Here is a 23,800-nt window from a genome sequence, read left to right as displayed (position 1 = left end):
CGCTCACGGCTAACACCCGCGGAACGTCAGCAACGCATGGTCTCTGGTGAGTGCCTGTACTGCGGCCGTAAGGGCCACTTCATTGCCACCTGTCCATCTCGACCAAAAGGGGGCGCCCGCCCGTAGTTGAGGGAGTACTGGTGGGCGACCTGTCTAGTAAAAGCTCCCTTCCGCGCTTAATGTTACCGGCCAAGTTAACAGTTCACACAAAAACCCATTCTGTGATGGCGTTAATTGACTCTGGCGCGGAACAGAACTTTATCGATTCAGCCCTCGCGGAAAAATTAGGGGTTGGGTCCGACCCTCTACCTCATCGTTTACATGTCACCGCCTTATCTGGGCAGCGGCTGCCTGATATAACCCGTGTCTCAGAGCCCGTGTCACTCACACTCTCCGGCAACCACACCGAGGTTCTAAGCCTATTCGTGTTTAAAGCTCCTCAAACACCGCTTGTCTTAGGTCACCCCTGGTTGCGACAGCATAACCCTCATATCGACTGGAAATCTGAATGCGTGGTGGGCTGGGGAGTGGATTGTCACATGACTTGCCTCCGGGCTGCAACTCCGCCCTCCGCGTCTCCTCCAAATAACCTGTCTGAGCCTCCGGATCTCACCTCTGTTCCACCTGTGTATCACGACTTGGCTGGTTTTTCGTAAAGATCATGCACAATAGTTACCACCTCATCGGCCGTATGACTGCGCCATTGATCTCCTCCCAGGCGCCACACTCCCCACCTGTCGCCTTTATAGTCTCTCCCAACCTGAGAGAGCATCTATGGAGAAATACATCACGGACTCACTGGCAGCAGGCATAATCCGGCCGTCCTCTTCCCCTGTGGCAGCCGGCTTCTTCTTTGTAGAAAAGAAGGACAAGTCTCTCCGGCCTTGCATTGATTACCGCGGCCTTAATAACATTACGGTTAAGAACAAATACCCCCTACCGCTCCTTTCCTCGGCTTTTGAACTTCTGCACGAGACAACGATCTTCAGTAAATTAGACCTCCGCAATGCCTACCATCTAGTTCGGATCAGAGAAGGCGACGAATGGAAAACAGCTTTTAACACCCATCTGGGGCATTTTGAGTACCTGGTGATGCCCTTTGGGCTGACCAACGCCCCAGCAGTTTTCCAGGCCCTCGTGAATGACGTCCTCCGGGACTTTATCAATCGGTGCGCATTTGTCTACTTGGATGATATCCTTATCTTCTCTAAAACAGTGGCGGAGCACGAGACACACGTCAGACAGATTCTGCAGCGTTTGCTGGAAAACAGACTGTTTGTGAAAGGCGAAAAGTGTGACTTTCACGTGGACTCCGTGGCCTTTCTCGGATACATAATAGAGCGGGGTGATCTGAAACCCGACCCGGCGAAGGTCCAAACAGTGCTTACCTGGCCCGAACCCCCAAACCGTCGACAGCTCCAGCGCTTTTTAGGCTTTGCCAACTTCTACCGCCGCTTCATCCGAGATTTCAGTAAACTCGCTCTGCCTTTAACCAGACTCACTTCTCCTAAAGTGTCTTTTCAGTGGGACCAATCCATGCAGGAGGCCTTTCTACGTCTCAAAGAACGGTTCGCTACAGCACCTATCCTCTGCCAACCCGACCTCCAGCAACAGTTCGTCATTGAAGTGGACGCATCGGATTCCGGGGTCGGGGCGGTGTTGTCCCAACGGAGGGAGGGTAAGCTCCACCCATGTGCCTTTTTCTCTCGCCGTCTCTCCCCAGCAGAGCGCAATTATGATGTTGGGGACCGGGAACTTCTGGCTATCAAGTTAGCACTGGAGGAATGGAGACATTGGCTAGAGGGAGCCACTCAACCATTCATCGTGTGGACAGACCACAGAAACCTTGAGTATCTCCGAGCCGCAAAGCGACTCAATCCCCGGCAAGCGAGGTGGGCTCTCTTTTTCACGAGATTCACCTTTTCAATTACGTACAGGCCCGGGAGCCGCAATGTGAAGCCAGACGCCCTCTCCCGACTGTATGACTCCTCTGAAGCGGAACCCGAGCCAGGTCCGATTCTTCCTGCCTCCTGCTCCATCGGCACGGTGACCTGGGAAATCGAATCTCAGATTAAAGAAGCTCAGAAAACAGAACCAGATCCCGGGACCGGGCCCCCAGGTCAGTTGTTTGTGCCCTCCTCTGTTCGTTCTCAGGTACTGCAATGGGCACACGCCGCCCGGTTCACCTGTCACCCGGGAGTACACCGCACCATACGTTTCCTCCAGCGTTACTTCTGGTGGCCCACTTTGGCTCGGGATGCACGGGAATACGTTGCCGCCTGCACGACCTGCGCCCGTAACAAGTCGTCTAACCAACCTCCCTCCGGTTTGCTACAACCGCTGCCCACTCCGGGACGGCCTTGGTCCCACATAGTCTTGGATTTCGTCACCGGATTACCGGCTTCAAAAGGTAACACAGTCATTCTAACCGTTGTGGACAGGTTTTCTAAAGCTGTCCATTTCGTTGCCTTGCCCAAGCTGCCTACGGCCCTGGAAACCGCTCACCTCCTCACCACGCATGTATTCCGCCTCCATGGAATTCCAGAGGACATTGTGTCAGACCGTGGCCCCCAGTTCACTTCTCGGCGCTAAGGTTAGTCTGTCCTCTGGCTTCCACCCTCAGACCAACGGGCAGGCTGAGCGGGCGAACCAAGAACTGGAGGCTGCTCTGCGGTGTGTGGTGTCCTCAAATCAAACGACCTGGAGTGACCAGCTGCCATGGATTGAGTACGCCCACAATTGCCTGACTTCCTCAGCCACTGGAGTTTCACCTTTTGAGGCGTCATTGGGATTTCAGCCTCCGCTCTTTCCGGCCGTTGAGGGTGACCTCTCTGTGCCATCCGTCCAACACCACCTGCGTAGATGTCGCCGGGTGTGGAGAGCCCGGATCGTTGATGGGCTGCCGGCGTATGGGGTCTCCCGCATTATGGACTCTCGGCGCCGGGGGCGGGGGGTCCAGTATTTGGTCGATTGGGAGGGCTACGGGCCGGAGGAGCGCTCTTGGGTGCCTCGCTCAGCTGTTTTGTGTCGGCGCCTGCTCCGTGACTTCCATCGCCGGCACCCTGGTAAGCCCGGTGGGTCGCCGGGAGGCTCCCGTTGAGGGGGGGGTACTGTCAGGGTCCCTGTGCCTACCCGGTCGGCTCAGTACGGCTACATATGTTTTGTATTCCTTTTTAATTTTTTTTCCTGCTCTCTCCTTTCCCCTCTTTCCCTCCTCCCTCTGCCTGGGCGGAGCTCACCTGCGGGCTCCTGCCCTTGGCCCACGCACCTGTGGCTCATCACGAGTGATCCAGCTCCTTCATAAGATGGCAGCCCTGTGTTTTTCGTCGCTGGACCGTTGCCGACCCTCGTCAGTGTAACCCCAGCTCAATGACTTCTGAAGTGTTTCATAGCGATTTACCTAACTACCCATTCGTGTCTCTGTGTACAGATTCCCTGGACCTACCCCTGTGTTACCCGAGTGAGTGGAGTGTGAAGAGGAGTGGACGGAGAGTGTGCGTGTCTTTCCCGTTCGTGTGTGGACCCCCGGAGCCCGGCTTTCCCCTCACTTTTGTAAATAATCACCTGGTGTATCATAATAAAGACTCTTGTGCTTTCAAGACCTAGAGCCTGCGCGTGAGTCCGTTCAGTCCCGTTGTGACACCATCAGATTATGCCTGTGTGTTTCTGTTCTCAGCATTCAGTGTTCACTTCATGTTTTGTCTTCATGCCAGCAATAAAGCTGAGGTTTTGAGTTGTATTCAGTGTCCGAGTCTCGCATTTGGATCCTCCTCTCTATCCGCCTGCACACAGAGCCCTTACACTTTGACAATTTGTACGAGGGTGATTGCAGTCAGACTGAGCTGGACCGTGGCTCCTTGGAGACCAGTTGCCTCCCAATAGGTATATTTATATGAAAAAATTAATTGCAATCACAGGGCAAACGCAGTTTTTTTTCTGAGTTGCAAGGAGGTCACTGTCTTATTTTTACTGAAGTGTAACTGAACCTTAACAAATTCCATTTTGAAAAACCCGAAGACTTGTACTATATAGAACAAGTGTATGCCCGCTTAATTTCTAGACCAACACATTTTGTATCCAATGATCAATTTACAGCAAGAAAGCCCACTATCCAAAGTTCAAAAACCCTTCCAAGTCATTGCCTCTAAGCAATATTCAAGTAGAGATATTGAAATTTTAGCTCAACACCACTGATTGCTAAGCACATACACCAAATATCTGAATCTGCAGATCCTCTTGTACCAAGCCAGGTCACTTTTGTATCAACACATCACCAAGTGAACCAACTTGTTTTGTTTTATTTTAGACCAACCAGTGGTGGCTGTGGTGAATAATACAAGCTGCTATGAACTGGTCAAGCAATAAAGTTGTTTATCTGCAAACCACAAATAAACCATAGAGTCTCCAATTTCCTTAATTGTCCACCAACAAACCTGTTCTTGTCGATCGAGCCATCGATCTACCATCGGATGGTTGGCACTAAGGGAAGATCGAGTCATCTCTCTTTGGAACTGAGTGGACCAGCCACTCGCATCACGAGGAAGACTACGGTAGGCATGGGCTCCTCTGCCCTGCAAAGAAAGAGGAAAAGGCAGAGACATTAAAAATTGTACACCACTGTGGTCCTGCTATCAGAAGAAGTCTTTAATGCACTCGTATAAATACTCTTTCTTAAAAAAAAAGAAGAAGAAAGAAATTTGGTACAGAATTATCTAAAATCCAGGACGAACCTGATTTTTGAAGACTGAACCATCTTTGTGGTTCAGTTAACTCTCACTCAACCCTTGCTCCTGATATTTCATTACAGCCACACCTGAGCTGCTTGAGGACCTTTTTAATAACAAGACAGCTCCAACTAGGATTTATCATTACAAAAAACCCCAAAACAACTTCACAAAGCTCCTGCCAAGGTAATGTCATACATCAGCATACTTGAGCATAAAATATTACACTGGCCACAAGCAAAAAAACACACCCAGGCACAAAAGATAATATTCCACACTTGCTAGCCTTGGCTTAGGAATCTCAGCAGCTGAAGGTCAAGGGTGAAGTTTTTTTTGAATAGAAGAGAAAGCAAATCAATAATTAAAATCAAAGCCAAGTGATTCACCAAGACAAACAAGTAGAAAAGCAACCATATATGGTCTGATTAGTCACAAAAACAGCATATAACGAGTAAGCGCGAAAAAAAACATTTTGGGGATTTTTAATGAGACATCACATTTGAAAGAGAACACATGGTTGCTTAACAAATCACAAAATAGCAAATATATCAAAACAACGCAAAAACAAAGGAGCTTAAAAGAATGGGAGGGAGAGCCAGCAGTGTTTGGCTACAGTTGAATGTGACATGCAAGGGGCCTGATGAAGGCTTAACAGAATTATAAAACTGAGTTGCACAACTGGCCTGTGTATAGAGACAGCCCTGATAGCCATCGCAGCCTCAGACACGGCACAACAAAGGACCCCCCTCCACAGAGTTTTACGACACATCAGATCATAAAATGTAGAGAAAGCCAGATACCAGAGAGGCTCAAACTGACTGTCTAATCCCTATGGGTGACTTTGCTAAGTGCAGATAACCCTAAATACCAAGTATTGTAAAGTCATTGGCAGATGTGATGAGTTTACAGTGCTAGCCGATGACTTAGTACTCTCACTGACTTTTATTGTTGAGATTTAGCAGAAAAACTGAGTCTGACTGAGCCGTTTTCAGACTAGTTGGGGAATTGAACACGTGGCTGGCTTTAGTCTGTAAAAGGAAACGATCCTAGACAGTGAAGAGACTTTGTTATGAGTAAGTTGCTTTTGGCAATGCTGAAGGATGTTCCTTTTCAAAAATATGGTGCCAAGAACAAATACTACACATGCTGACTAACACATTCTTACAACATATGCTGTTAATTTCATAAAAACAGACTTGAAATGAATATATGGCAGTTGGTGCAAGAAATAGATTAAGGGTTACAAGGAGTAAGACTCCCTTTGTAGTTGAAAAAAGTCTGGTTCTGTCAACTGAATAAAGATGACAGCATCCTGCTGTTAGCTCGTCACTTTTCACACCATGCCATTTCAAGCGTCTGTGGCAGGATGGTGTCTTAAAATGCACTACATTCAGATGACATCTGAACTGCTGCAGATGGGAGTCAAGAACTAAATGGGACACAATATTACAAGTTGGGCAGCTAAACATTATTAAGGGAATTATTGATTTATAGTGGCTTGGTCATAATAACTTTGAACTCGCCATGTAAAATGTTGCTTTGCCAGGAAGGTTTTTTACAGGAATCGTCTTAACCTTTTATTGGACAAGGAGCCATATTTGGTGACTTCAATGGACAAAACAATTGTCCTCCCCACGACTAACTATGAGGAATTTCTCCCAGCCAATCACAAAAGATCAGGTTATGTGACAGATAGTGATATTATTGTATCTGACCAGTCAGTCACAGCCTGTTGCATTTCAAGCTTTTAATTTTTTTACCCCTACATTACACTCATACTTGTGGTCATAACATCAAAACTGAGTGTGTAGTTTGGTTTGTTTCATGACCTTATTGCAGTTTTCTAGTATATCAGTTAATGGTATATAACTGGTAATTATTTTTACAGTACATCTTATTACTTATTACTAAAATTTATTCAGTAATTATTTGATATGTGTGTTATATTTACGAAAATTGCCAGTGTGAATAAAAAAAACAATGTTCATAAAAAACATGGCTTTATAAACATATTTGTGTTTATCCTACAGGTCTTATATACAGGTTTGTTTGTTTTTTTGGTAAATACGTATACCATAAACAGGAAAGGAATCTTGATTTGCACTGTAAAATATCTTTTTTTTTAAAAATCACACATGTGAAAAAGTCCTGAAATATCCCCCAATAACACGCCAGGGTTGAAATTTTTAATGTCTACTGTAAGTGTTTTAATGAGAGCCCTATAAAGGGTTAAACCATTGTTTTATGTATGACTAAAGTAAACTAATAGAAACTTCTAGTTTAAACTACCGTATCCGTCTGTTTAGTGTGTGGCGGTGTACATAATCTGGAATCCTCTTATTACATCAACATAATAATATTTATCCACGATCCACAACTTACAAACATCGTTGTGGATGTGGAATCCTCTACGCATGGTAGGACGTAACAGAAGGGCTGAAGACATGCAATCCATATACAGTCAATGAAATTCAAAGTCAAATTTCAACACTCCTGATCCTCTGCTTTCCCATTTTTATATTCAGTACAAGCACACAAACATACATAGTTGCTCAGTTCAGTAGTTCAGAACAGAATTCCCACTAACAAAATGAGAGCTCTGATTTCAGCCCACACTCTTGCTTTTACATTCTGTGGGCCGTGACAACTAAAGTGTCTCTATCAGCCCCTTCTCCCAGACACGCTAATCACACGCAGAGCTGATGTTTCACATTTCGAACATTCAATAATTTCCCCATTTGTAACATCCCCGTTTGATGGGAACATACCTCTCCCTCAGTGAGAAGTAAAGGGCTGTCAGCACGGCAGCCATTGTGAGAAGTTAATTGGCTTTCTTTTACTTTCAGAAGCAGCAGGGAGGATGCACCGGAGTACCTGAGGTGTGTTTTATTTCATTTTATTTTTTTCTGACTAATAATCAGAGGCTTAAAAGCACCAAGAGGGTGAATTTGTAATAAAGGGAATGTGTTTAAGAATCTCCGCTAATCCTTTTGGATGACAAGAAGGGGTGTTATCAGATGGAACTAGTTTCAGATAAACACTATCTATGCTACTGCTGGATATCTGCAAGCAGGGCAGCACAACTTTCATATCTAACACTTATTTCTTTGATTTGGGACGCAGAGGAGACAAGGAATGAAAATGAGGGAAGAAAGGAGTAAGTTGAAAACAGAGACTGCAGGTTGGGAAGATTTCAGAGCACATATCTCAGGCATTATAATTGATGCAGCACCCGTACATCAGCAGCCCTATCTTCTGGGCAAGGTGCTGCTGGAATAAGTATGGAATAGTTCACAGTGGTTTAAAAAATAGACTTTATTGATCTATTGCATTTTGACACCATTTAGATTCCAATAAATGATCTTAACAACTTAATGGTGCATCATACCAGGCATCATTGAGGCATTCGTGCACAGTTTATCGGCTACATTACCACAGGAGGTGTAGTTACCTTTTGTTCGAGGCTCCCTGTTTCATTGCTGGGGTTTCGTTTATGGTTGGGCTTCTGGAAACCAGGGGTTGTGGACCAGCGAGTTGGATTTTTTCTGGACGGTTCTTCTGCAGCAACCGGGGCCTCGCCTGGAGGAAAGCCAGCCAGTGCGGGATCACTACTGCGACGGACATTGAGAGACATGTCTGTGGAGGGGATTACAAAAGACAAAGAAAAGGAATTATAGCAAAATCAAACCACTTGCCGCTTTATCGATTTATTAAGCGGCTCGCTTTTCACCTTGGTCGTCAAAAAGTTGCCCATTTTTGGGAGGCGCTGCTACATCCCCTGCTATACCTCCTTAACAGCACTCCATGAAATGTCAGCTGAGACATGGGAAGTGGTGATTACAAGTACTCGTGTTTTTATGAAAGGTCTGTTAAGCCCAAAACAACACTGCGCAACTCCACGATGGAAAGTTTAGCTTGGCTTGATTCCATCTGTGCTGAAATACATTACTGTAGATATATTATACACACAGTTTTGGCTGGGGAAATTACCCAGACAGCGATAAAAATATATATATATATAAAAGTACATGTGAGAAAAGAAATTAGATGTGATTATCTAACCCCTTGCTTGGTCGAACCACTCTAAAAATAACAAGTACAATAATAATTGCAGGAAACTTGCTCATATATCATGATCTGACTATTGCGATAAAGGTCATTCTTACACACTGTGCTACCCAACTCAAGTTGATTCTAGGAAGTTTCCAGGGGACTGAAATTGAGTCTCAGAGCCAACATTTATTCTTTCCATCAAACGTCTAACAGAAAACTACACAGGAAACACTGGCCCATGTTTCAGCTGCCACATTAACCGATCTGTCATGAAAACTTGGTATAAAGTTCCCACATTTGATTAGAGCTGCCAAAACAAGTAGAGGGGATGAAGTTGCTCCATATTTCACACTCCGGTTAAAACATTCAGTGAGAAATCCCACCGATGTCTGCTACAAAGTCAAGACGGTGAGTATATCCGTTAGCTGTGGTGTAAATCATCTGGATTTTCCCAAAAGGCCATATGGATTTGTTTATGACGTCCTAGCAGCCTGTGTGTTACACCCATAATTATGCAAATAGTTGGGTAACCACCTGTCATCCATAGACAGATCATTGCACTGAGCATATGCCAGTGTTAAGCTTCCATCTGATACAACCGAGACACGTCTTAGTGGTGGGAGCGACGCATTCTAATCATGGATTACGCTGTGCGCCAACTCGTCTGTATTTAACACCGTGACAAGACTAAGGAGATTCAAGAACAACTGTAAGTGTTTCTTGTGACCACCTGTGTCGAGGCAGAAATAGTGACTGAATCCTGCAAATAACAGTGAAATAAGCATGTGTTTCTGCACCTAGTACACTAACTAAACACCTCTTATCAAGGCATCCCAGTTCATTTTCATTCACTCACATCCTTTGTACTATCTCACTTACTTGAACTTGTGCTAATATCCCCTCTACTTATTGTTTACTTGGCGCCAACTGCTTTCATTTAATCCTCCCCTACCTGATAAATTCATGGTCTCAATATTATAATCAGGGCTCAGAGGCCCCGAACTGTTGTTCTCTCTCTAAGTCTTTTCTAGAGATGATGTGGTCTAAGAAGTGGAGCTTAGTCGAGTGTTATTCTTGTCGTGAGTGCTGCCATTAGGTGCTAAAAAGACAAGCTTGTCCTTTTTAGTGTTCTGGGGATTACGTCAATATTAGATCTCTTAGCACCTCATAATTTATGACCATTTCATAAAGTCAAATTTGTCATCGCTGTTAGTAACCACTGACCTTGAAGACAAAAGCACACATTACATCTTTAGCTGTCGCCCAATAAGGTCCTCGATCCAAAGATCGGTCTTGTTTTTCCCACACTTGGTGAAATGAATAATTATGACATAGACACAGATTCCCAATCCATAGTCAGGACTTACTGACATTACAGCAGTGTATTGTCAATTCAGGGTAATGTAAACGTAAAGTGCTGCAAAAAAATTACATTTTTGTGTTACAAAAAACTCTTATTGTTGCCAAGTTTTCGGTGAGATTTCATTACAAAAGTTCTCTCCCTCCTCCTTTGTCTCTGAGTGCGGTAACTCTGGTAGAAAGGCTTCGTATGCAAATAAATTTATGATGACATCTGGAAACTTCCAGGAACTTTCTCAGCAGCAAGAAAGTAGAGATGATGACAGGGTTTTCAAACTGCTTTTTTTTTTTTGGGTGAGTAACTCAACTTTATAAAGCGCCATTTCTCATGAGGAAATCATCGGTGCAACTCGAGTTCTTCTGCAGAAACAGGTAACTTATAAAACCTACTTTCTCACTCACTGCTAAACCATAACAAAAACCTCCACCCCAAATAAGAGGGAAAAAATCCCTCACCGGCAGCTTGTACTATTATTCCTTTGTTTCAAATGTGTTTCATTTTTTTTTGCCCACTGCCCGAGGCTACGTCAGAGCAGCCTGGAAATCACATCTAGCAGCCAGCCAGTCATTGTGTGTTCGCTTTTAAATTAGGTTGAAGACCTACTAATGGCATTTAATAAACTTTTGCCCCTTTCAGTAATGGCTGGTTCATGTCCAGTTCAAGCTCTAATGATATTCACTTCAGACAGCAGGGGTAATTAACATCCAGTAGTATTCCACACGATGACTTTGAGATAGCACGCAAGCTGCACACAACAAAACTATAAAAAAGAAAGAAAGACAGAGAAAGGGCACAGGAATGGGTTAGAAAGCATATTAAAATTCTCAAAGTATTCATATTAAATATTTGTATTTCTTTTAAAGGGAACCTTTTCTATGTTTTCATAGATTTGTGTGTAGCTGGGGCTTGCACAAGACACTTGGTATGGATTAAAAGCCTTGTTATATTTCCCATAATACCTCAAGGCTCAGTTGATAGATGGATGTTTGCAGGCCCTTAGAAACCATGACAACTTCAACATTCAAGCATTAAGGGTATAAAAATCACAACACATGGCTCTCTTTTGGATCGATTCTTACACACTAAGTAATAATACTCTGGCTCTTTTACAGTTTCAGTCGATTGTCAAAACTTTAGTTTCAGTTTAGCGACAGCTTGCTAAAGTGTTGATCCACCGTGGGTCGAAATCCTTACGGATCAGCTTCTAACAAATAAAGGAGTTTGTGCTCGTTTGTGTTACGAAGGTCACAATATGAAGATTCTCTCCAGTCCTCTCCCTGACCAATTTCCCTCTACTTAATTTGTGATGGGATTATCCCAGCAGTCCGAAGGGTTTGGTTATCCCACGTTTAATAACTAGCACTGCCACTTCAGACCGAGCCAGCAATCGATCCACACTGAAGCGGGAACAAAACCACTCGGGAGGGGGGATGGTGAGCCTGGCTAATAAAACGAGGCCCTAATCCAGCCCCTGCAGTGAGGGATTATGGTCAGGGCACAGGGTCATAGTGATGTACACACACCACAGTTTACCATAGAGACGTAGGGCTCTCCAGGGGCAATTATCTCATGCCGTATCATCCTTTATTTACCTTTCACCTTGTTTGGAGGAGAAATATATTCATTTATATAAATTATGTGGATAGAAATACTAACTCTAATGGAAAACAGCAAAATAGTCTTGAGGTTAGTAGTACATTTGAGAATGTTCATTGTAGAAATAATAAATAATATAACTGTATAATGGCCACAGGTTAGTATAAAGCAGGGATTTCTAACTTTCTTTACATCGTTTTATATCCTAATATTAGAAAAGAAGTGTAATTCATAGACTGGTTCTTATATAGTGGTTTTCTACTTCACCTGAGCACTCAAAGTGCTTAATACAACTTCCCTCATTCACCCATTTACACCCATTCTCACTTTTCTATGCTTTTCTGAGATAAGTGCTGTCTATCTAACATTCATGCTCATTCATACTCCGAGGGAGGCATCTGAGAGCAACTTGGGGTTAATCTCTTGCCCAAAGATGTTTGGCACACAGACTGGAGGAGCCAGTCTGTAGATCAGGAGTGTTTTAACAGTACATGTCAGTTTTGTTACAGGATGAAGAAATGCTGCTGTAGTTCCCCAAAAGTTGATTCTGTTCATCTCGACGTAGCGTTTTCAGCGGGAGAAACGTTTCGTCACTCATCCAAGTGACTTCTTCAGTCTCAGCTGACTGCAGGTTTCCATAGTGACTGACACTAGCACCACTGAAGGAACAATGTGCTGGGAGTTCACTGATCATTAATATGCAAATTGTCATGACCATTGACCAACAACCACTGATCAAAGCCCACTGATTGAGCATGCATCAAGCTGCTGTAGTTCATGAAAGAAATCTGTCAGCACGAGCCTTTGAGCTAAAACTGTAAGAAATAAACAGCAATTTCTTCTGCAGATAATGAAAACAAATATTTATGTCATTTATTGATATTACATCAGAGTGGTATGAATAGCTATGATCTTTGTCAGTAGGACAAGTTGTAAATACATTTAAAAGTTCAAAATCCACGCCCTCCTCCTCCTCATTTTTCAAAGCCATCCAGTGAGCCGTGTTCGACACACCCGGTGTGTATCTGTATGTATCTGTTTTGTCATTGTGCTTTTAGTTTCTTCTGTTATCTTTGACCCCACGTCTCTGTCATCAAGTTTAGTGTTCGTTTTCATGTCTCTTTTTTTTAACGCCCTATTTTACTTTGTCAGTAAAGCTCTTTCTTTGTCTTGTTTTGTTTTTACTTCCTGGTTGTCATTCATTTCCTTCCTTTCATGACTACCTGCTTTATCAACATTGGCAATATTAGCTTTACCTGTTTCCCTCCCACCTGTGCCCAGTCACCCATCAACCCCTCTGTGTGTGGGTGTGTGCGTTGTCCTGTCTTCCCCTTTGTCCTTGAGTTTTGACTTCCAAACCATAGAATGACAGTTTCTATGTTTTTGTAAGAGATGACCTCTTTAAAACGTCCCTAAACTCATCAGCTCAGTTCACTACATCGCTACACACTTTTCTACTTAGTCACCAGTCATGCTGGACATAAACAACATAAACCAGTAGCAGTACTTTTTCTTCTGTAATAACACAGCAAAAAATGTACTTCCAGCTTAGTTGCAAAAGAAATGGGGGTCAGCTCTAATGTATTAGCTGTGGAAGTTTGCAATCACCAAAATGGCATGAAGTAAAGAGTCCTCACAATACCTGGGAAGCAGGAAGAAGCCCTTCCCTCCTGACTGGCTGCCAATTCAAGGTAATGGAGCTAGAGCTTCAGCATACTGATAAGGTTACAGAAAGGACACGGTGAGGAGGATAGGCTGTTTCTGTATTGTTCTGTTACTCATAATCACCATTTACCCAACATGGGTTAAAAAACAGAATCAAATTCTTCTAAATAAATTACTTTTATACTGTTTATACCAACATAAGACGAGTAAGTTACAGTATATTCCTCCTTTAAACACCAAAGCCCTAAAGAGTCAATATTTGGAAGTGCTGAGAGTCTAGACTATTTAATCTAATATTAGTGATTTCATTGCCACCTGAAAGCATCAAGCTGAAGTGTGTTCTCCTGTTGCTGTGCCACTGCAGGGAACGGTCACAAGGCTCAAAACTGCAAGTGTTCAGAGCTGAAACTCACAAGTTTTCAAGTGTTGACCAGTGTGACAGCAATTTGCTTTGAAGCAGATTCATCCTTTAACCTGAATATTTGAGGTGGTTTTAGGAAAAGCAGGTGCACTTAAAAAAAGTATTTTTAAATGACATCATAAACTCTGCAGCGTAGCACACATTACAGAAGATGAAATGCGATGCTGTATCGGAGGTTGCCATTTTCCTTTACAGTAAGATGTGGGCTAGAGGTTACAGAATAAATGAAGTCAGGCCCTTACTATTATTTAAATCGAAATGTGAGCCCACTGTAAGCATGCAGACACTTCTGGCAAACCGGGGATGAAGACTATGTGCAGGGTGAATTTGGTATTTTCTCCCGTGGACCTGTAGCTGTGCTGTACTCTTGACTCTTTGCTTTTACTTCAGGCTGATTTAAATATAAATGTCAAGCGACCATGGCTTCATGAAATGTCTAAAAGCTTTTTTTTTCGTAGGCTACTTTGAATACTTCAAGCCTGGGCCAGTTCAATGTCTGAATAAATTATAGCACTGAGCCATTTTCACCCTCTCTCTGCAACCACCAACTTCATATTGATGTCCCCTGTGTGCAGTGAGGGGAGATTTCCACTGAAAACACCCTGACCTGAATCATGTGCAGTCGGACAAAAGGTTTCTTTTTTTGGGGGGGAGGAGAAAGACAGTTCTGAGTGGTGGGAACCACGACTGTGGCAGAAGGGATGAAGTATACATTAGACTTAAATAGGACGCTGGACGACCCAAGGCCAGACAAGGTCGAGAGTACCACTCAAGTGCGCGTCTGTGAAATGTTTGGCAAACTAATCTGATGTAACGCCAGAGAGTGAGACGAGACAAACTCTGAATAAACATCAACTGCTGACCTTTACAAAGAGCAGAAGATGTAATCCACTAGATGGATGGGCGGAAAAATACTTAGATGCTAAATGGCATTTATGAAAACAAACCCCCTTTTTTGGCTTTAATGCTAATTGCTCTGTTGACTGCACACTGCGTTTTAAGTCTACACAGTTTTAAGCACAAGTATGTTTATGCTCCGAGACAATCCAGCACATAACAGCAGGGTGCAAGATGCTAGCAGGCAGGGTATACATGGAGCGCCATAACTAAGTGGCTGGCATAGAATACAGAAATATCTGTGCCGAGTGTGGCCTGGAAGGTCCCGAGGTAAAAATGGGAGACGCCCCCAAGGGTGGTCAAGAATGACCAAGCTAACATCCTGTGGGACTTCCAGACGGACAAAATGGTGACGGCTAACGAGTCAGACATAGTAATGATGGACAAGCAGAGGAAGACGTCCATAGTGACAGCAAAATCAGGAAGAAGGAACAGGAGAAGCTTGAGAAGTATGAAGGGCTCACAGAAGAACTCGAGATGTGTAGGGTGAAGGTAACTGTGATCCCAGTGGTAATCAGAGCACTAGGTGCAGTGACTCCCAAGCTAGGCGAGTGGCTCCAGCAGATCCCAGGAACAACATCTGAGATCTCTGTCCAGAAGAGCGCAGTCCTAGGAACAGCTAAGATACTACACAGGACCCTCAAACTCCGAGGCCTCTGGTAGAGGACCCGCACTTGAAGGATAAAGATCAAATATGACAGTTGGATGCAGACTATAGTGTGATATTTAGAATCCCCATATAACATTCCCTATATGCTTATGCAGTACAAACAGTGGCAATCTTTTATACAGCTTTATAAAACATTATTAACAGTTAGTTGATCAGCTTATTGACCTTAAAGGTCAGAGGTCAAATGTGAGCTTACTACCATTCAACATCTACCTAATGTTTAAGGCACAAAAGGTCATCTTTGCAGAGCATTATAACACCGTCCTTCTTTTTCTACTTCTAAAGCTCTTTGAATGGCACATTCTTCCAACTAGCCTAAAATACCATTTCACTTGACTGAGTTGCTTTTACAGGAAAAATATTCCACTGTTCTAGCCGTGCCATTTCTGTGCATTCATGTTATCTTAAGTTAAGAGTTCAAGCGTGTGCCCGATTACTCTACAGTGATCATTTCCATCTTTTTTATCTGCGCTGGCACTGAGCGCAGGCCATGATTTGATCAAGTCGATTACTTTGCTGTTTAATAAGGATGTTATCACGTACCCAGAAAGTTCAGAATGCCTCTTGCGCTCGGTGAAAAACTTCATATGTCAATCATATTAGTTTTAGAGTTTGGCACGATGTCTAATCACCCTGCCTGAGCACGAATACTGAGGCAGGGGAGAGCCATATTCCCTACAGGGCTGCAGAGTCAACCATCCAGTTTTTCCATTCTGAACAAGAAATAGAGAGAGTGAGACTGATTCTTCTCTCCTGACAGAAAGACAATACAGACAATTTACTAGAGAGAATGAGAAGAGGATGCCAGCCTTCCTCGAGCCCTCAGAGATGAGGCCTCCAGTAGCAGACACCTAGACACTTCAACAACAATAACACCAAAGACTCTGTGTGTGTGTGTGTGTGTGTGTGTGTGTGTGTGTGTGTGTGTGTGTGTGTGTGTGTGTGTGTGTGTGTGTGTTAGAGAAAAAGAGAGAGAGTGTGGCGTTTCCCTAGACAATGAAGATCTCAGAGACGAGGGGAGGGGTGGAGTTCACTCCCCAAATCAAACCTGACTCATTTAGGTCGACTCCACTCACACATGGGACCCCTCGACTGCAACAAAACAACTGCATATGCCTGTTTTCCAGAAGGGTAAGCATGCGCAAAATGACACACTTACAGGTCGTGTTTATGATGACGCCATGTTGATTTTATTCAGGGTCAGGTGATCAAGCTCGAGCTTGATGCCAAACAAGAGATAGTTTGCCAGGTTCGCTACAGATTTTTATGACGAAACTAAATCTGAAAACAAGACTATTAATTTCATAAGGTCGGATTTGTTTTCCCAAAATAAAAAAAGTGCAAAAGCCATGAATAAAAAAAGTGGAATCGGGGATTCGTCTCTATCCCAGTGTAGACTAGACTCACAGAGACCCCTCCACACTGAGGCCTCTGGGGAGCTGCTAATCAACAAAGCAAACAGCCCTCAGACAGCCCAGAAACAGGACCACGGCAGCACCTTCCGTGTAAACACCATTTTGTGTGTTTCTCTATTATGGCTGGTCCACAAGAACAGGCTCCTGAAGAGAAGGGGCCATAAATCTCACTCAGGCTGATATGTGGCTAAGTCACTCATGATTAAAAACACTGCTCTGAAAATGTCACGAGCCAGGAGTAGCAAAATGACCAAAGCTATCAACCCTGCGTGAGATTCTAGGATTCAGAATGGTCGGTCAAACGAATTTGGACTTTGACAGGAAATATTAAAGAAGCAGCTGCTGCTGAAAGAAACAAAGACTTCTTGCTAATCAAAGCTGCTTCTTGCCTATGAGATGTCAATTCAGTGTTGGAGATTACCTGATTAGCTTGCTTTAAAAAGCTACACAGCTAAACAGTCTTATTAATCTGCTCCTCGATGTAGGATGCGTGCACTTCAAGAGGCTTTTGGCTAGCACAGTGCATTCACCACGAGTAGCTGCAAAGAAAACTTGGCTGGCTTTGAGCTTTAATGTGTCTGTCTTCATATCACAAACACATACCAGCAAGATTTCTAATCTAACATTTTCTCCCTGTAAGCGCAAGTAATAGCAGTAATATATTAGGCTGATCTTAAACATTTGCAAACATGCACTCTTTGCTAATTCCAAACAAAGTTGTTATGGTACTCTGTTTATTGTCATCTATAAAACAACAGCTGTAAAGAGCAGCTGTAAAGAGAAAAAAAAATCCCTTCCTTCACTTTAGCGCTACAGTTAGCGAATTAGCAAATAGTGTGCAAGAGAAGGAAAACAGTCTAAGGATTTTAAGAAGCGCACGCTTGTCCTTTTATTGCATGAAAGGACAAGCTTGGATAATGAAATGCAAACTGTGTTCAGGACAGAAACAAAGCTATGCTGCCAACTCAACATCTGAAAACATCTAGACAGACGACATGCTAACAGAGAGCTAGCCAAGAACCCAGAATGATGATAAACCTATGGGTACACTGGACCATGTCGCGTTGTCGGTTTTGTGTTGATATTGTAAAAACTAAAAGAAACATTGCAAGCATGTCTTCATTTGGATACAGATTTATGTTGGTGAGTGGAACTATAGGATTACGATTAAGGTTAAGTGGTAATTATGTTACATTACATTTTAGGACTATTTACGGAGTAAGGAAAAAGTAAAGTAACAAGTAGTGCCACGAGTCACTTTCTTCAGCAAATAATTAAGCAATGTACTACATTACTTTTAAGAAATGTAACCATTAATGTGTAATACTTTACTATTTTGCTGCAGATTAAAAATGCCCAAGGCAAAGCGGTCAAAAGTCTGGCTGTACTTCACAGCAAAAGATGCAAACTCAGCAGCCTGCAACAAGTGCTTTAAGCTGATACTGTGCAAAGGAGGTAACACCTCGAATCTGATGAAACACCTGGCGACGCATAGCGTTTTTTTAAAAGCCGAGAAATGCACCATATTTGATAGCTTGCTGCGAGACCTCACACCGAGCACATCTACTGCGGGTGTGGTGCCTGTTATCGGTCCCGGAGTTAGCAACATCCCCCAAAAACCCGAAGAAGAGAGTCCTGGCCCCTAGCCCTGCCAGTGTAGCAGAAATGATGACGGATGATGATGGCAGCAGCAGCCATTCTTCTCTGCGTGAGTAGCTTAATGTTGTTCGTGTGTAATTTACGCTGAGTAGGCTAACCACGTTATTAAATTAATGCACGTAAGGTGAACTAGCAAACACCGTCATAGTTACATGCGGCTGTCTTTGTGTTTGATGGCAGATACTCCCTTCACCCTGGCCAAAAAGGCTAAAATGACCAAAGAAAAAGTAGAAAACAGCTAAACATGAGAGGTTTTTGGACAAAGTTTGTTTTTTCCATTGTTTAAGCACTGCTTCCAGCCAAGAGTGATACCATAAATCCCCTATAGCTGCAGAAAAGGCTAACATTGTTATCTTTTTACAAAAAAACAGCTAAACATGAGAGGTTTTTGGACAAAGTTTGTGTTCTTCATTCTTAAAGCACCGGTTCGAGCACCGTTTAAGCACCGGCACCGTTTCAAAAGTACCGGTTTGGTACTGATATCGGATAAAACCTAAACGATACCCATCCCTACTGGTGAGAATAGCATGCTTATGCTGGCTTCAATGGGAACATTGTTATTGCATCTCAGTGCTGTGTGCAGAATCACGGAGCATCTCATCATGAATATTAGCTAACTTCTGGGACATTTTTCAACAGCAGAGACAAGACCATTACTGATAGCACATCAGACTCTACACCTTATTTCCACAGTGAGCAACTGTGTCTCTTCAGTGTCATTTTAATGGCACAAAGGATTTTCTTTTCATATCTCTAAGCAAGCTTAAATTGTCACAAATTTAATTGTCACAGCCACTGTGTGAGCCAAAATTGGAGGCTGATGAGTGAGTGAATGAATTTCAGTTTCTGGCAGGTCAGACAGCCTTTAAAGCATGGAGCTCATTCCACCGCAGTTTCCAGACAGCACGTACACAAAATCCATATCGCAAACATTTCAGCAGTGAGAATATCTTCTTCCTCTGCTCTGAACAAAAACAAAAACAAAAAAAACACCCTCACTCCAGCTGCTCTCTGCAGAACAGATGACAAACTTCCACCAGACTCACCAACTATTTCTGGATCCTTTAATGATCCTTTCCTTTTATTGGGAATACAAAAAAGTTATCTGCTGTGGGACATGAGACGAGGAGGTATGGGGGCTGAGTAAATATGAGGTCCAATGGATAGACTGCCTAATTGGAGCTGCCACCGAGCACATGTGCTAATCTTAATGAAGCACACATATAACAACATATATAAAGTCAGTGAAGTCAAAACTCGCTCCATAATGCAGAGCAGAGCACAACAAGACAAAAAACAGGAAAGCTTCTTACAAACTCAGCAGTGCTCTGCAGTATAGGAAGAACTTCTAATACTTTTTTTTTAGAAAAAGTGAACATGAGATGCTTGGAAACAGATGGTATTGTGATGTGCACAGTCTATGTTTTAGCAAAGCATCGCTCTGATCAGTCACACGGGTTTATAAAAGCACATGAGGATTTCATAGAAATTCGAGGCAGGCGGTTGTTTAGAAAAAAGAAATTCTTCTGGGTAGATACTGTTTTACACTCAGTACAAATAACACATGTAATTGAGCAACCGGGTGGCATAGTCATTACACAGGCTTTCCTTTAGTTTCACTGATAACGCAAATAAAGATATTATCGCACAAAAATATCGAGGTTTTTGTAAGAATTGCACGCACGTAACAGTGTGGCTGTAACATTAAGGTAGAGTTGCGCTGAAATGTCAATAAATCTTTGCTTTGCTTAACAGCTTGTTACATCACAAACCGAGGGATGGATTTCACAGGGAATTAGCCCAAATTTGATACGGAGCAAAAATAATATTGCTTTACATCTCAGGAAAGAGGTATCATTATAGGTCCAAAGTTTAGAGTGCTCGCAGCAGTGGGACATTTTGACCCCTCAGTAAGGTGTTCAGAATGATGAAATATGCAAGTAACATTGGAGCCATTGCAACAGCACTTGAAGTTCTAAAGTCGTGATCATGCGCTGAGAAGCGTGAACTTTTTCGCCAGAGTGTCTTTTTTCACAGTTGTCCGGGCAGACGGATTTCCATTTGAGAAACTTTTGAAGAAAGTAGAGGGCACACTCCATCACGCCAAGATGAAAGTTTGCTTACTTTTTTTCATTTCTTGACAAATTTAGATTCTGTCCTTTGAACTTGAACCGCCAACAAGAGGACCGTGGTCCACTATGATCTCAGTGCCACATCTAAAGTGAACTCTCATCATTGTGCAATTTAAGTGTTCTTAGTACTTTTTCAGCTCATCAAACACTTGGAAACAGAGCTTTTTTTCCTCGTGTTTCCTTATTAGGAGCTGCACAAAGCTGGCAGGCCGGGGGTATAAGGGGAGAAAACAAATCAGCAGAGGCACAGAAGATACCTTAATTACCATTTTCTCATTAAGTTAATAGAAAACCGAATCAAAACAACATTACATTTCTCCAAAACTAAATGCAAATGAAAAAAAGATTGAAAATATGTAAAGTGAAACAAAACGCACAAGCTTCATGTCTGTAACATTTACAGCAAACGTGAATCTTCGGACAGATCAGTTCTTTTGAAATAAGATCCCAAACTTAGGTGCAAACCACAGACTGACCCTGTTGCATTTATATTTCTGGGAGTTCTTTTGTCCAGACACAAAATATCTTTTTGCACAGAATTTAAATCGAGTGTTCAGATTGATTTACTATCATTTACACATGCAATATTAATAATAGCCCTCAAATTTAATGCCAAAAAAGCATGTCTTAGATTTTATGCTTGATATTGAAATGAACCAGCTGTGCCTGCAACTACTGTAAATCACATGTAAAACTAGCCACACCTGTGAGTGTTTTGTGGGGATTGCGCTCATCCTTCATGTATCTCATTTTTAAAAACATCTGAAACGGTGACAAGATGGAGGCGCTTCTATTACTCACAAGGAAAAGGTTATTTATCTGAACCGCTGAAGAAGGTACAAGCTTGACCACATGGCAGCTGTAACTCTGTTGACATTTGAAGTGTGACTCATGTCACCACCCTGTCCCGAAAAGAGAGGGTGCCCAGATTGAAACTAGGGAACCTCTTGATCTGCAGTCAACTGCTTTGCCCCTGAGCTACACCCCCTGAGATTAACCCAAGGTTGTACTACAGAGATGCTGTGAGTCAGCTAGTTGTGGGTTTCATCTCCGCTACTTGACTAAATAGCACACGACAAAAACAATTTGGGCCGGTAGGCTTTAGGAAGTGGGCAGGAAATTCAAGCCCTTCATGTCAACCTGCATATGCTCTGCTGGAACAAGACACTAGAAACCAAATGAGTTCCAGGATTTTTTTTTTCCTATGCTCAACATGTGTAGATGTTTCAAAGGAGACAGGATTTTTCCTACACAGCTGAAAAAACTATACGTTTTAACTATCTGCTGTCTCCTATGCAAAAATGAAGAGACTTTAAAGGTTACTTGGTTTATTTAATAGAAAAAAAAAGAATGTTGTACTCATGAACATACATTGATTAGTTTGTAATTATAAACAAATTAATACATCATAAACATAATCCATTAAAAATACATGGGTATAGCCATCAATTCAATATTATTATTAGTCACAATTACTTAAAGTCAGCAGATTGAACACATGATTCTTCCATCTACGTACAGCTGGTGTGTTGGCTGAACAGCAAAAGCTTGTTATATGCTAACATTATGTCATCTAATGCAGTGTTTCCCAACCACTGTGAAATGATCAGGTGTGCCGTGGAAGATTATCTGGCTCCACCTGATTAGTACTCCAAGCGACCGCCGTGGGTAACGAGCAGAACAATTACATTCTCTACCCCTAGAGGGCAGTGCAACTAACTGCTCTAAGTAAATGGGTTCCCAACTGCTAGTAAAACAGAAGAAGAAATTACATAATAGTCATGCTGTGAGACGACACAGCACATAATAGCAATAGATAAATATTTGAAAAGAAAAAATTAGTATTCAATCTGACCTGGGTCCTGGAGAAAGTTCTGACCCAGATGAAGGTCCTAGCAAGAGTAGTGGTCAAAGAAAGCAAAAAGGCATACTGGGGACAAACCGAGTCAATTCCACTATACCTGGTGCCGTTGAAAAATGATCAATATGCTTCCTGTGAGATATTTGTTGGTGGTGTGCCGTGTGACTTTTCTAATGTGAAATATGTACCATGGCTTCAAAAGGTTGGGAAACACTCATCTAATGTTGGCTTGAGTGTCCTAAAAAATCCCACTTGCCCCCTAAATAAGTTCATATGATGTGAGAATGTCATCAGAGTCTATTCACCAAGTATCTGAGTCCAAAAATGTTCCACTTCAAAGAAAATTTCAATTACACTGGCTAACAGCAGCTAATAAAAATAGCCCCGCTTACCAATACAAAAGTTCAGCATATCCTCAAAAACTCACCTCAGAATTTCCTCTCAATGGACAGAAGTGATCTTCACTAACTCATCAGCTCATTTAAGACTCATTTCATAAAGTTTTACAGCCTAGCTGTAGCCTGTCAGGTAACAATCACTACAGATGAACGGCCATCGCAGCTAGAATTATGTACTTGAATTGGGCGGAGTAAGAAAACAGAATTCAGTTGACTGAATCTGCAATGTACAGACACTTAGTTGTGAGATTTTAAACAATGTACCTTTAATAATTCACAGTTCAAGTCTATAACATAAGAGAGGAAGCAGCTGCATTCTTGTATGCAAACATTCCCGACCATGAATTCTTTTGGAAATATCAGCATGTGGTTTCTTAACAGCTGAATGGACCGCACAGGGAGTCTGCGCCATGGGTAGCTGCTGCACATTCTCAAATGAACTTGACCGTAATATTTAAATGGCTTCAAAATGAAACCACGGGTATGCACAAATGTTCTGCTTTGATCAGAGTCGTGAACGTGAGCCAAGGAGATGAGAAGGTGGCAGAGGAGTATTCTGGGAAACGGGAGGACAGGGAGCATTGAGCGGCTGAACTCTGGATCCCTGTCCCACAAGCAGGCTAGGACCCGGAAAACTTCGCACAACATCTTTCTATTGTGCCACACTCTAGCTGGAGTGGGTTTTACTGCACTGTGTGTTATTTAGCCTCTATTTCTGTGAGACGGGGTATGCGGCAAGAAAAGAAAAAAAAAATTCTGCACTTTCAATTTATCCAGCACAGCCTCATGGTGAGATCATTTCAGCTGCTATCAGCTGAAATTAACTTGGCCTATTTTCCAAGAGTGATACATTCTCTGTATTTGAAAAAAGATTTGTCCGTGACAGACGTGCTCTTAAAAACTGACACAAAGTGACTCGTTAGAATCAAAGTTTAATATCTGTGGGTGT

At 42.7% G+C, this 23,800-nt stretch overlaps 1 protein-coding gene across 1 annotated transcript in view; it reads right to left on the bottom strand.

The window, feature by feature from the left end:
- The window catches only part of LOC102205917 (partitioning defective 3 homolog), a 346,721-nt gene that overhangs the window by 206,758 nt on the left and 116,163 nt on the right, over nt 1-23,800 (bottom strand). The window contains exons 4-5 of the mRNA XM_005740561.1: nt 8,176-8,360; nt 4,434-4,571 (exon numbers count right to left, since the gene is read on the bottom strand). Coding sequence (XP_005740618.1) covers nt 4,434-4,571; nt 8,176-8,360 — 323 coding nt within the window. The remainder of the gene's footprint in view (nt 1-4,433; nt 4,572-8,175; nt 8,361-23,800) is intronic.

The sequence above is a fragment of the Pundamilia nyererei genome, unplaced genomic scaffold (assembly GCF_000239375.1).
Source record: "Pundamilia nyererei isolate P.nyererei 1_Seehausen unplaced genomic scaffold, PunNye1.0 scaffold00101, whole genome shotgun sequence".
Lineage (NCBI taxonomy): Eukaryota > Metazoa > Chordata > Actinopteri > Cichliformes > Cichlidae > Pundamilia > Pundamilia nyererei.
Note: the sequence above shows the minus strand (reverse complement) of the source record. Positions and strands in the feature narration are given on the sequence as shown.